Here is a 15,391-nt window from a genome sequence, read left to right as displayed (position 1 = left end):
AAAAAAAAGATTGATTACACATTTTTCTGTGATTAATTGCTATTAATCACAATTAAAAACGTGTTTATATGTTTTTAATGTTTTATGATGCAATTATTTTACAGTAAATAACCAATATTAATGTAAAAAACTTTTGCTTTTTATGAATATGAATGAAGGCTGGTATCAATGGAACAGATATTTATCTATGAAATATTTTCCCACCAAATTTAAACATTAATTTTCTATTAATGTAAAATACACGAAAAGAGCAACTTCAGCGCTGCTGGCAGGAGGACAGCCTTGAAGCCATCCACAGTTGATGCAATCCTTTTTCTGCATAAAACCTCGATTCGCCTAAACTTTGATGGATAGATTATCCCATGCTGCAGTTTAGTAACCATACAGTTTGAGAAAAATGGTAAGAGGGACTTTCATTTCAATAAGCATTTCAATTGTTACGTTAATGTTTTGTTCTGAAAGCTTGAAAAATGTGGCCCAATCCACACTCTAGTTTGGTGGCTTCTAACTTGATCTCTGTTTGGTACCATAGTCAATGAACTGGGCTTAGTGGGCTAAGCTACATGCTATCAGATCATCACCGCGCGTCAGAGCGATTAAGTGCACGCACTGAGACGAGAGAGGTATGTATCAACTCGTTTTAGTTAAGGGAATAACATAGTTTAAAATGAAAATGCGGTGAAGTATCCCTTTAAAAGATTCACTCATTAAAAGATTCTTAAAATAATCACTATAGACACCTATAGTAAGAAATCAAAAGCACTGATTCATCTTTTGCAACTTACTTAACTCATTTAACTGAACATGAACTTCGCATAAACAGAAACAAAGTAGACGCCAGACATAAAGACTGCAGTCCATATCATGCAAAACAGCTTGTGTTGACAACACTTAGCCCAGGTAAATCTCTGCAAAGCTACTGTGAGTTTTCAGGAGGTGTCTTTGACCAGGCCTGGAGTTAAATCGATGGTTCCACACAGGGGCAAGAGTCTTCATTCAAATGAGAGAAATTGATTGGTTACCATTTCCATTTACATATAAATGAGAGCAGTTATCGGCGCGTCCACTTGTCTGAGTTTCATGACAGCTCTAACTTTGCTGAACTCATTTTTTGAATAGTCTCCAGTCCAGAAGAGAAACCGTGATACATGCACGAAATAATAAATTAGCCAGCTATTATGTGGGAAATTACATTGAGAAGCTGGGAAAACTTTCCATTTAGTTTCAAGGAGTGTGCAAATGGTGTGCTTCTTAAGGTCTTCAGTCAGACGAAAACAACCAGCTATATCTTCAGTGTTAGCATTATAAAAGAAGTATTGAAAGTGCAATTACATACAAACTAAATATTTACATGAACCTCTGACCAGGAATAATGATTGGAATACAATTGCAGAACGATTGGATTACATCAATGAGCTCATAACCTGCCACACTTCACTCCTTTAGACATGTATTATGATTCTGACATTTACATGCATTTATTTTAACTTTGAAAAAATCAGGTGTATATGACTTCATTCATAGTGGCTTTCCAAAAGAAAAAAATGTCTACATATTTTTTACAATGTGCACCACCTTGCATCACTTGTAAAATATGCCACATGAAACCTATTAACTTAAAATAAAGAATATCAAGATAGCCATGTTCTAGGTGTGTTGTATTAGTATTTAGATACAACAATCAGGCATAACATTATGACCACTATCCTAATATTGTATTGGTCCCCTTTTGCAACCCCAACAGCCCTGACCCCTCAAGGCGTTGACTCCACTAGACCCCTGAAGGTGTGCTGTGGTATCTGGCACCAATATGTTAATAGCAGATCCTTTAAATCCTGTACATTGCAAGGTGGGGCCTCCATGGATTGGACTTGTTTGTTCAGCATACCCCCCAGATGAGTCAACATCTCAAACTATACCTGAACAATTGATTTGTGGAAGGGCACATTTTCCTGCTGAAAGAGCCACAGACACCAGGGAATACCGTTTCCATGAAAAGACGTACATAGTCTGCAACAATGCTTAGGTACACACACACACACACACACACACACACACACACACACACACACACACACACACACACACACACACACACACACACACGGCCATCCCTGTGATGCAAAAGAAAACGTGATTTGTCAGACCAGGCCACCTTCTTCCATTGCTCCGTGGTCCAGTTCTGATGCTCACGTGCCACTGTTGTCGCTTTTGGCGGGGTCAGGGGTCAGCATGGGCACCCCTGACTGGTCTGCGGCTATGCCGTCCCCATACGCAACAAACTGAGATGCTCTGTGTATTCTGACACCTTTCTATCGGAACCAGCATTAACTTCTTGAGCAGTTTGAGCTCCAGTAGCTCGTCTGTTTGATCGGACCACACAGGCCAGCCTTCGCTCCCCACGTGCATCAATGAGCCTTAGCCGGTCATGACCCTGTCGCCGGTTCTCCACTGTTTCTTCCTTGATAGAAACAGACCACTGCAGACCGGGAACACCCCACAATAATCTCTGACCCAGTCATCGAGCCATCATAATGTGGCCCTTGTCAAACTAGCTCAAATCCTTACGCATGCCCATTTTTCCTGCTTCTTACACATGAACTTTGAGGACAAAATGTTCACTTGCTCCCTAATATCCCACCCACTAACAGATGCTGTGATGAAGAGATAATCAGTGTCATTCACTTCACCAGTCACAATGTTATGCCTGATCAATGTATCTGTTCCCTGAATATTTATTATTCACGTTTTTAAATAAACTTTTTTCTTCTTCTTCAGAACACATAGAAAAGGATTTTTTTCATAAACGATAGGCTATTTAATAATCAAAAACAAAGATTCATTCAAGAAAAAACAAAACAAAACAAAAAACATTGTTTTGTAATTGTATTGAACGATTCACTCAAATAGATATTTTTAAATTGATTAATTGAATGAATGATTCAATGACTCTTTGTTTCAGTTCTTTGTTGCCATCTACTGGCATTACCGTGAAAACTGAAAACTCCACACTATTGATGGAATTCATATTATGAACAAAAAGAGTCAAGATCCGATACTTGTATTTTCCTGGTGCTTGATGCTAAGCACATTAAAGTTGTTGAAATCAACACAATGTATTTGGGCTGTGCAGAGTTTTTCAGGGGCTCAAATGTAAAAGAACAAAACAAAAGGGGGCATCTATCAGGAACATAGTGAGCATCGATGCTCCATTCCTCACAATGCATTATGGGATTTTGTGAATATTTCAGTGCCCTGAAAGGATACTGCAATTGAGACAGCCCTAAAATGGTAGACTCGCTGATCAGCACCCTGACTACTGAACCAGAGAGCTGATTGAGATGCACCCTGTTACAGTGGTACACACAGCTGACAGCTCACACATTATTGCTTGATCCCTCACAGCGCACTCTGATGTACAGCCATATAAAAGCAAACACACTTTAGCATGCATACTGTACATCCGATCCGATTTTCTCATTGACATACAGCTCTATGGCCATGCTGCAGTGACACATCGCAGATGGTGTGGATCGGCACAGGTCGACAGAGACGACCTCAGCCTCTGCTCGGCCTGCTGGGAACTCTGAGCTCCAAAGAAGCTAAATTAAGATGCAGATCAGACTCAATGTATTCAGCTCCTCCAAAGTATGAACAACACCGAAATGCATGCATGAATTTTTCCCGCTTCCATAAACGAGAGGGATGTGAGAGACAATAAGAGGCAGAACATGAGAGAACGAGGAGACTCAGAAAGAAAGCGAAAACAAAGAAAGAGAGACGCAGACAGGCGAGAAGAAATATAGACATATACAGACAGACAGGGTATGGCTTGCATTGTGATTTGATGCAAAACTCAAAAGTAACAACAAACCTGCAACGCAAAACTATTTTTAAAGTTGAAGTGTGTCATTTCACACCAGTGGCACAAAATGGAACTACAAAAATAATGACACCAAACAGGTTTCCAATCAGGTCCTGGTGGATAAACTCTACATGACTTTTGTTGGATATGCCTTTTCCCATGCAGATGTCTCACTTTAAAGATACGTCCCCAATACACTAGGCACAAGTGTTGTGAATTAAAAACACTATGATGCATAAATCAGATGAATGTTCAAGTTTATCTATGTTTTTTTTTGTACCTGTCCCTTTCCAAATAAACCTAATAATAATGTCACTTTAAAGGTCTATATATGTGTCCTGGCTGATTATGAACTACAGACAAAACAAGTGAAAATGTCATTATTGGAGGGTTTAATGGGAGTTCATTAAACCATCATCAAGCGATTCCAATGATCCAAATAGCAATTACACATCTAAAAGTATCTTCATTTGTATGGTTTCAGAGAGGAGTACCTTTCCTCTGTCCATGATAAATGGCATTTTTCTCTGCTCGCTTCTCCACAACTGCACTTCAAGCACAAGTTTGGTGTCGTTTTAATGCATAGCGTTCCAACTTTGTGAATATTCCCAGCAAATTCTCAATGACTCGACTCTAAACCAATGAAATATGATTTTCAAACTTATGCTGATGTAAACAAAATGATCTTACTCACGCTTACTGACAGATCCAAAGCGCACGCGCACAAAGACGCCTCAGACAGCGAGCGATCCTGATATACACATACACAGAATTACGAGTATTCTCGCAAACATCTGGGAATGGGTATGGGTCATCATAGACATTGGTTTTGACTTTGTGTGTGCCAAATGTGGTGTTATTACCAGGGATTTAAGGTATGGTTGCTAGATGATTTTGAGAGAAGTTTTGTGCAAAACTGACCTTGCTGACTCAATCGACTTTAAACAGGTGTAGCTCAGCCATTTTTTTGTCTGATTCCAACATATCATACATCGGTAATAGAGACAACAAAAACCCATTTTTGACTATTTGCTCATTGCAACTCATTTTGCAAACACAGGTCACACACCACCAGAATACATTCTACAGCAGAGAGTGTCTGATCTGCTGAAGACGCCTCACGCTGCTCTCCTGAATGAGTTTTTCTTTCAGTCAGAGGCTCAGAATTCCAGTAAAGGTCTGTAAGTGTCCACTTCAACACTGTTTAATTCCTAACACTCGATCAAAGTGTTCTGTTAGCCCTTAATTGGATATCATCACTTTTAAATGAGCTGCAAGTGCATTTTCACATCAAAGAAAAGGCACACTTCACCTTTCAGAAAGATGCAGGACCTGAATCGGGAAAGTAATTTTTGGACAAAGAAATGAAAAAGCACTTGGCGCTAAAATCACCCCCTCTGGACCAAAACTAAAGGCATTAGAAGAACACATCTTCAACAAAAATGCTGTGGTTTTTGGCACATTCATGGCTTTAAAAAAAAGAGACCATGGGCTTCTTTTCATAAGTCCGTGGGCTGAGCTCAAGGAGAGAAGCTCATTAGCCTGATGCTCTGGGCAAACCCAAGCTGCAGGGTGGCTTTCTGCCACAGGCAAGTTGTATTAAAAGCTTGTGGCAGCTTTGGGCCGCTGGGTATCAGGGGTAATGGTTAGCCCAGAATATTTACACCATTATCCCATGGCATTCACTCACTGTTTCTTTATGATTCTACCTGGAGTCTGCCCTGGACAAAGAGGACCAAACACACTACCATGGTAATGCAATGCTTTGTCTTTACTTTTTAGCAATGCACTAGTGATACCACAGTAATCTCTGAAATAGTTTTGAGAACCAGTGGTGGTATTATGGTACAGGTATAGTAGATGGGAATACTATGGTTCTTTGAAATACACTATGATACTGAAATTGTGCCACTGCATTTTCAAAATACCATAGTAGTACAATAGTACTTTTATAAGTGTTGTTTTCTGTTGAATCCTTTAAAAAAAGAAAAAAAGAGTGAAGGTACCATACTACTTTGGTACTATAATACATAAAAATATGGTAGCAGTACCAGGTTGTTTTCCCTTCTGTAGTTGTTTTATTGTAAAGTACTGTAGTGGTATAGTGATGGTGTGGTAATTCTTTGGTACCTTTATTTACTACTGAACTCCATATACCATTCTATTAGCATGCAACTTTAAAGTACTTAATACTCACATACAATAAAACTAACACTAACACTATCAGTCAAAAGTTTGGACACACTTTCCCATCACAGAGAATGGGAAAGTGTGTCCAAACTTCTGACTGGTAGTGTAACAAATGTTATCAAAAATGCCATGCTATACCAGTGTCCTATTGCAGTGTTTATGAAGTCTGATCTGCTGAAGACGTCTCACGCTGCTCTCCCGAATGAGTTTTTCTTTCTGCCAAAGCCTCAGATTCTAGTAAAGGTCTGTAAGTGTCCAATTCAACACAGTTTAATTCCCAACACTCAATCAAAATGTTCCTCTGGCCTGTAATCGGATATCCTCACATATACAGTCATAGTGTCCAGCCCGATTGGTCCATTTCCACAACAGGGGGAGGTTTCAAAGGGCCAAATTGCTCTGGACATCATGTGCCAAGAGTCCCGTTACACACCCACGAGAGATCTCTATGAGGACCAGTGTCTTCACGCTGAGATTCCCAGCAAATGTCCTTTCCTTGTTCCAGTTATCATCATCACCATCATCAAGGAGCACACTTTGTCATCTTATCAGAGATGACAACGGCACCCCGGGCCAAGAAATGATTGTGAGTCTACGCAGAAAGACTAAAGAGCTGGAGAGAACCTGCTGTGAGGAAACGTCTGAAAGGCCTCCTCTGATGGTCTCTTTCAATCTCGATATATCCCTCTTTTTACCATTCAACAAATTGCTACCATCACGTCTCGGGATACAGGGAGATGACCTTGATTATGATCAGAAATATTAAAACTGACCTTCTGCTTAAAGATGATGTCACTTAGATCTAACTCCTTAGAGGTGTGCAATTATTTAAAATTATTTAATAAAATACTTTGTCTTTGGTGCAGATTCAACAAGATGCTGGAAACATTCCTCAGAGATTTTGGTCCCTATTGGCATGACAGGATCACACAGTTGCTGCAGATTTAACACACACCCATGATGTGAATCTCCCGTTCCAGCACATCCCAGAGCTGCTCTATTGGATTGAAATCTGGTGGCTGTGAGGCCATTTGAGGTTAGTGAACTCACTGTCATGTTCAAGAAGCCAGTCTGAGGTGATTTGAGCTTTGTGACATGGCTCTTTATCCTGCTGGAAGTAGCCATCAGAATGTGGTCATAAGAGATGGACAAGGTCAGGTCAGCTGTGACGCTAAAATGATGCTCAATTGGTACTAAGAGGCCCAAAGTGTGCCAAGAAAATATCCATCACACAATTAAGGCCCTTTAACACCAGACGCGTAACCAAAAAAAAACGAAGCGGAAAAGTTATAAATATAGTTTGCGTCAAAACCATTCACATCAGCTGCGATCTGTGACAGTGATGTCGAGATTTTATTACTTAAAAGTCTTAAAAGAACAGAGTCTAAAGGGGAGTATGCTAATCTTGTACAAGAGCTAAAACTTAATCATGCAGTCTGCTTAAGGTGAGCTGTCCTCTTAAAATCATGTCACGGATTGTCATGTTCAATTCACAAGTTCACACTTATAATTTATAGAGAGTACATTTAAATGCGTATTTGGCGTGCTGTCCCGGGGGAGGGCTTCGAGCTCGGACTTCGGCTCGAACCCAGAGTACGGATGCACGATGCATCAAAGAAACGATTCATTTGGACACCTCTACTATATGGTAGAGAAGTATGTGATTTTGGATGCAGCCAATGTCTAAATGCCTAAATGTGATTGGCTGATTAGATATTTGCATTAACCAGCAGTTGAATAGGTGTACCTAATAAAGTGGCCAGTGAGTGTATTCAACCCATTGGGCCACTGAATTGGCAACAGCCTTAGTCCTAATGGGTTGTTATCATGGCTATCAAAATCCAGTGTTTTGTTTTTTGCGTACGTGAGTTTTTGTTGTAGGTGGCTATTGTTTTTTTTGTTTTTTTTAAACTTGTGTACTGTGCTAATTAATTGAGACTTCTTACAGCTCTTCCAGGTTGTTGGCCTTGTTTGTTTCATTGCTTCTACAGTATTGCTCTCCCCTTTTTTGTAAGTCGCTTTGGATAAAAGCGTCTGCTAAATGATTAAATGTAAATGTAAATGTGTATAAATCTAGTTACTGACTCTGTATAAATATGCATTACATTAAATTTAATTTGTTTGTGAAAACTGTGCAATCAGAATGGGTAGACATTGCATATGCAAATAAATACATAAATTATAAATACATATTTTTTCAGAAATCATTTTTTTTTAGGCTGATCAATGTTGAAACAGATGAAGAAATCCACCAGAACATCATACAGACAGGCTCAGATTATCTTTTGAAATGCAGGCACTTGAAGGTGAAAAACACCTTGTAGCACATGTTTCTCATAAGAAAATCACAACATGTCTTTTTGTCTTGAAGCACATCCAGCAGGTAGGGAAGAAAGTCAATCTATTACAGCAGGCAGGACAGCACCATCAGGCTTCAGGATGGTAAAACAGCATTGATTTGGCCGGCGGGCGGAACAGGGATAGAATAAACACCAACGTGTTAAGGCTGAAAATGGATTTTTAAATATGTATTCATTGATTTCCTGGTCTCTAAGTGTTCCGCTGTGACGTGTTATTTTGCAAAACAGAGGGATATGAAAAGAAGCATAAACTAATTTGCCTTCAATCGTATTAATTAAAGCAAAACATTCAAGCGTGAGTCAGCGTTTGAGCTTTTACCGTCCTCCAAACTGAGAGCGATGACAATAATAATCAAATCAACACACAGACGCTTGTTTGTTCAGGGAAAATCAGTACTCTTGGCTCTGGAGGTGAGACGGTGACGTTTATTTAGCTGTACAAAAGAGGATTTTGTATGTTTATAGCTTTTAAATTATTATTATAATCGCATAAAAAGAGCGCAAATTACATTCTAATCATAGAAAGGACATGAAAATGCAATTACATTCACGCATTTGGCAGACGCTGGTCTCTAAAGCGACGCTTCTTGTATTCAAGGTGTGCAGTTTATCAGAACATGCATTTTCTAGGATTCATATCCATGGCCTTTGTGTTGCTGGTACTAGCAATGCTATAGGGTTTGAATTCACAGTGAATGCATGAACTGAAAAAATGTAGAACCATAATGGAATACAAATCATATAAATGTAGTCTCCCCAAAAACTGCATCATGGCTCCAATGTGTCTAGAGCGCAAACGCTAACTACAGCTCCAATGTGAACAATGTTTAGTCCAAGTTCTCCTTTCTGAAACATTTGCTGTCCAGAACAGCTCATAAAACAGGCTGCTGTGGAATCCTATGATAGATTACAGTAATAGTTAATACGATGGATGACATTTCTAAAATAAACAGCTACATAAATTGCTGGTAATGCCAATGGGGATTGTGTGTCCTCCCTTCATGAGCACGCCAGCACTAGCACATGCGCATCATGCTGGATGAAATGCGATTAAAGCACAAATAGTGTGATTAAACCACAGTAGACATTTTACTGTGATTATGGTTGGGTTACTGTGGTTTATTATGAGCATAATTGCATTAGCAGTCACAGTATTCTGTTTACATGAGCTCCAGCTCAGCTCAATCGCAGTACTGTCTTAATCACACTTTAAAGATTCATGTTAGTGTAGCAACTGATGAAAAATTCAGAAATAAAAGGAGAATTGGATATGAACGTCACCAGAAATGTATGCAAAAATTGAATAGCAAAAAAGGTCCCAGCATCCTCTGACCACTGAATTTCTGCATTTTTTGTAACAAGACAAGTGTCATATGTGATCTGTCATTGATTACTTAATGGACTATATACTGGAAAATAATTAAGCATAAAAAGGCAATATAAATAAAAACAAATAAATAAATATAAAAATACAGTGTGTTATTTTACACTATTAGCACATAGCCTGCCTTGTTGGCAGAGGCTATTTGCACTAACTCCGCCCACTGATGTCTGATTGGGCCAAACAAAATATTAAAATGCTGCATTGTCAACAATCTACCCTTAAACTGACCCACACCACCACACCTGTCCCTAATTTACCCTTAAACTGACCCACACCACCACACCTGTCCCTAATTTACCCTTAAACTGACCCACACCACCACACCTGACCCTAACTTTACCCTTAAACTGACCCACACCACCACACCTGTCCCTAACTTTACCCTTAAACTGACCCACACCACCACACCTGTCCCTAACTCTACCCTTAAACTGACCCACACCACCACACCTGTCTCTAACTCTACCCTTAAACTGACCCACACCACCACACCTGTCCCTAACTTTACCCTTAAACTGACCCACACCACCAGACCTGTCCCTAACTCTACCCTTAAACTGACCCACACCACCACACCTGTCTCTAACTTTACCCTTAAACTGACCCACACCACCACACCTGTCCCTAACTCTACCCTTAAACTGACCCACACCACCACACCTGTCCCTAACTCTACCCTTAAACTGACCCACATCACCACACCTGACCCTAACTCTACCCTTAAACTGACCCACACCACCACACCTGACCCTAACTCTACCCTTAAACCGACCCACACCACCACACCTGTCCCTAACTTTATCCTTAAACTGACCCACACCACCACACCTGTCCCTAACTCTACCCTTAAACTGACCCACACCACCACACCTGTCCCTAACTCTACCCTTAAACTGACCCACACCACCACACCTGTCTCTAACTTTACCCTTAAACTGACCCACACCACCACACCTGTCCCTAACTCTACCCTTAAACTGACCCACACCACCACACCTGTCCCTAACTTTACCCTTAAACTGACCCACACCACCACACCTGTCCCTAACTCTACCCTTAAACTGACCCACATCACCACACCTGACCCTAACTCTACCCTTAAACTGACCCACACCACCACACCTGACCCTAACTCTACCCTTAAACCGACCCACACCACCACACCTGTCCCTAACTTTATCCTTAAACTGACCCACACCACCACACCTGTCCCTAACTCTACCCTTAAACTGACCCACACCACCACACCTGTCCCTAACTCTACCCTTAAACTGACCCACACCACCACACCTGTCTCTAACTTTACCCTTAAACTGACCCACACCACCACACCTGTCCCTAACTCTACCCTTAAACTGACCCACACCACCACACCTGTCCCTAACTTTACCCTTAAACTGACCCACACCATCACACCTGTCCCTAACTTTACCCTTAAACTGACCCACACCACCACACCTGACCCTAACTCTACCCTTAAACTGACCCACACCATCACACCTGTCCCTAACTTTACCCTTAAACTGACCCACACCACCACACCTGTCCCTAACTCTACCCGTATCCCACCTCAATATCAGCAAAGGTGTTTTGCAATACAATTTGAACACAGTAAGTACATTGTACTTATTTTTTGATGTAAGTACAGTACTTAAGGCACCTAATATAAAGTGGGGCCACATTTTGTAATTGTTGCATATCGTTTAACAATGAACATTTTCGACAGAAAATGAATGTTAATAGAATCTAGTTGCTATTTACTGTACATTTAGTGTAAATAACCACTACATATTACTAATGATATCGCACACACGTAGACACACACACACACTTTAGCGATCTGGAAAACTGACTGTCAGAACCCTGAGCCATTTTGAAGAGCATGTTAAACAGGTTTCATGCGCACAATGGCAGCGTTTGATTCATCCACGAGCGGCGCTAACGAGGTCTGCTCTGATCTGCTGGCCTGAGACATTAGCAACTTATGAAACAGGATCGTGTGGAACATCCAGGAGCTCGTTAGGTTGTTCCATTTGATGGTATTTTTCCTGGCGAGGCTTACCTGATTGATGTGCTTCAGTTTATCAATGACTTGATTGATCACCGGGTCGGCCTCCTTCACTTTGACTTCTGGGTTTTCTGCCTGGGCTTTAATCCCGTTGCCAACCACTCGCAGAGTGTAGCTATAAAGACAAAAAAGGATAAAGAATGAGAGACTGTTGTTCATGGTGAGTGGGTGTCGTTTCTTTGGATTCATTTCCAATTTTTCAGTGCAAAGGCGATTGAAGCTTTGTTTTTGGCTTGATGAGGAAGGCCTTACATGAACCAACTACATTTATCAGCATAGCAAAGAAAGAGGCGTAAAGAATACCTGAAAAAACCCCAAGAGCCTGAGACGGGACAAATAACTCAAGCCACACTAAAAAGCGATAGGCCTCAGGCTGAGAGACAGATTGGGGTTTTGTGGGGCAGAATGGATGTGTGCTGTGATTGGCCGCAGATAAGACGCACTAGTGCGGAGAAAGCACTGCTGACAAATGACATGAAATATTACAATTCTTTATGGGTGAATTCGTTTTACACCTATTGAGACTCACCTTGAGAAGGACACATAAAAAGTAAAGCTATCAAACAGTGAGGAAAATATATGAATGAATAGGAAAATGCACAGTGGGCACAGGTAATCATATTTATGGAACTAAAACTCTTTCTTAAAGGGGGGTGTGTCTAATGCTATTTCTTGCATTCTGACTTATTTACACTCGTAAAGAGTGGATGCTCATGCTAAACATGGCCAAAATGTCAAAAGATTAGTTGGATGTATTAAAGAGTATGTCTGTGCCAAATACACTCCTTTTTTTTTTTTTTTCGAGCCACAATGGCCACATGTTATGTGAAAATGGTTTGAATTCCTCATATGGGCACTTGTTTTTAGACCACAAAATCAGTTTCTGGTTGTGAGGGACAGATAACCTTGTTCAGCTTCACAAATAACCCAGCATTAAGGGAAAAGTGGATTCAGTTTTTTTCTTTTCTTTTTTTTCTCAGAGCAGCAAAGGATTGCGCAAGTGTGTTTTTTTTTTTCCCTAGTCATGAGTGGAAACTGCAGGCAGTGAGCATCAAATGTGTGTGGTTTTTTTTTTTTTTTTTTTTTTGGCAATCAGCACTTAAGTGCATATGTGAAAAATATCAAAGTAATCGGAATCAAAAGTTACCCAGGGAGGGATAATGCCACGAATATTGTGTGTGTGTGTGTGTGTGTGTGTGTGTGTGTGTGTGTGTGTGTGTGTGTGTGTGTGTGTGTGTGTGTGTGTGTGTGTGTGTGTGTGTGTGTGTGTGTGTGTGTGTAAGTCTATCGGTACAGCTTATCTGTCTTTTATAAATCGAATACAACTAAAGACTATTTTGAGATATGAAGGATACAATACTACTTAAGATTAACATGATATATTTTTACAAAAAACTGTGTAACATTATGACCTATATTCCTAATATTGTGTTGGTCCCACTTTTACTGCCAAAACAGCCCTGACCTGTTGAGGCATTGACTCCACTAAACCCCTGATGTTGTGCTGTGGTATCTGGCACTAGGATGTTAGCAGCAGATCATTTAAGTCATGTAAGTTGTGAGGTGGGGCCTCCATGGATCAGACTTGTTTGTTCAGCACATCCCACAGATGCTCGATTGGATTGAGATCTGGGGAATTTGAGGCCAAGTCAGTACCATAGATTCATTGTTGTGCTCCTCAAACCATTTTGCTTTGTGTCAGAGCACATTATCTGCTGAAAGAGCCACAGACACCAGTGAATACCGGTTCCATGAAAGGGTGTACATAGTCTGCAACAATGCTTAAGTAGGTGGTAAAGTAACATCGGCATGGATGGCAGGACCAAAGGTTTCCCAGCAGAACATTGGCCAAAGCATCACTCTGCCTCTGTCGGCTTGCCTTCTTCCCATAGTGTATCCTGGTGCCATGTGTTCCCAGGTAAGAGACGCACACGCACCCATGTAAAACAAAATGTGATTCATCATACCAGGCCACCTTTTTTCATTGCTCTGTGGTCCAGTTCTGATTTGGCAGTGAACAGGGGTCAGCATGGGCACCCTGACTGGTCTGTGGATATTCAGCCCCATATGCAACACACTTGTCTGTTTGATCAGACCACACGGGCCAGCCTTCACTCTCCACAAGCATCAATGAGCCTTAATGAGCCATGACAACTATCACCAGTTCACCACTGTTCCTCCCTTGGAGCACTTTTGATAGATACTGACCACTGCAGACCGAGAACACACCACAAGAGCTGCAGTTTTGGAGATGCTCTGACCCAGTCGTCTAGCCATCACAATTTGCATCTAGCACTAATTTGGCCTTTGTCAAACTCGCCAAATCTCTACACTTGCCAATTTTTCCTGCTTCTAACACATCAACTTTGAGGACAAAATGTTCACTTGCTGCCTAATATATATCCCACCCACTAACAGGTGACGCTATGAAGAGATAATCAGAATTCACTTCACCTGTCAGTGTCATAATGTTATGCCTGATAAATACTGTATATAGTATGTATTATTTGCAGATATACATATGCTCCAGAAATACATTTTGAGCAGCTATTATTGCAAATGCTTCTGGTTGTAAAATGTTTAGATTTACACTTACCAACAAAGACATACCATAGTCATACTGAATTTGAATGGCTGCATATGAATATGGTATCATTCAGAACAGCAGGTTATATCAAAGGACCGTGAAACCTGCTGGTACCTGTTTTGAAAAAGAGTCAGATTAAAACTACGGAAATAAAGGATACAAATAACATGGAAATAAGACAAGAAAAAAAAAGGAAAACGTGCTACTTATGTCACGCTGAGCCTCAAGTCTCACCCTCCCATCGTGCAGGAGCATGTAGTTTCACCTCGGCAGTGTGTCTGAATGGAGGACGTGAGACAAAAAGCCCCTCACAACAGCACTGAGCTGTCTCCTCTGCTGCTTTGATTCCAGCTTAAGGCAGAAGAGGTGTGTTAGCTCAGGGCTGTCACTTAGCCATTCCAGCTCTTTCCACACACTCATCTGAATAACTTTCAAACCCGTGGCGGCGCTCTGAGAGAAAGACACGCACTTCAGTGGAATGCAAATGCTCCAGAAATACACCGTTAAGTCTCGCTGTGTGTTTTGTGCTCTTGAGACAAATTGATTTAAGGAGTTGAAGTGGAAAATTTAAGGCTGATAAAACAACAAAACTAAATGCAGACTTCTCAGCTTTTCAATATAAAAAATAACACCAGCTAACCGCTTGACATCGGCTTAACACAATTAGTGATGGAAGATTGTAAAACAAATATAGTGTGCTTTTATATTTACAACTACACTGATTCACAACACACTACGTATGGGGCGGTCACTACACTTTTTTGTTCCACTGACTTTGATTCACAAGCTTGCAAATGCGTCAAATCACAAACACAAGCTTATTCATTTCCTTGAGTTTCAAAGATCAAGTTTGGTAAACTCTGATCTGTGAATTCACATCATGATAGTCAATGGTTGATATAATCATCACGGAGCGAATTCTTGGCTGAATTAAAAG

The 15,391-nt window shown here is 40.7% G+C and overlaps 1 protein-coding gene across 1 annotated transcript in view; it reads right to left on the bottom strand.

Moving 5' to 3' along the window:
- gpc5a (glypican 5a) overlaps positions 1-15,391 on the bottom strand; it is a 195,713-nt gene that overhangs the window by 93,134 nt on the left and 87,188 nt on the right. The window contains exon 6 of the mRNA XM_067442854.1: positions 11,862-11,982. Coding sequence (XP_067298955.1) covers positions 11,862-11,982 — 121 coding nt within the window. The remainder of the gene's footprint in view (positions 1-11,861; positions 11,983-15,391) is intronic.

The sequence above is a fragment of the Pseudorasbora parva genome, chromosome 4 (assembly GCF_024679245.1).
Source record: "Pseudorasbora parva isolate DD20220531a chromosome 4, ASM2467924v1, whole genome shotgun sequence".
Lineage (NCBI taxonomy): Eukaryota > Metazoa > Chordata > Actinopteri > Cypriniformes > Gobionidae > Pseudorasbora > Pseudorasbora parva.
The sequence above is the reverse complement of the archived record's forward strand: the minus strand, read 5'-3'. Positions and strand labels throughout refer to the sequence as shown.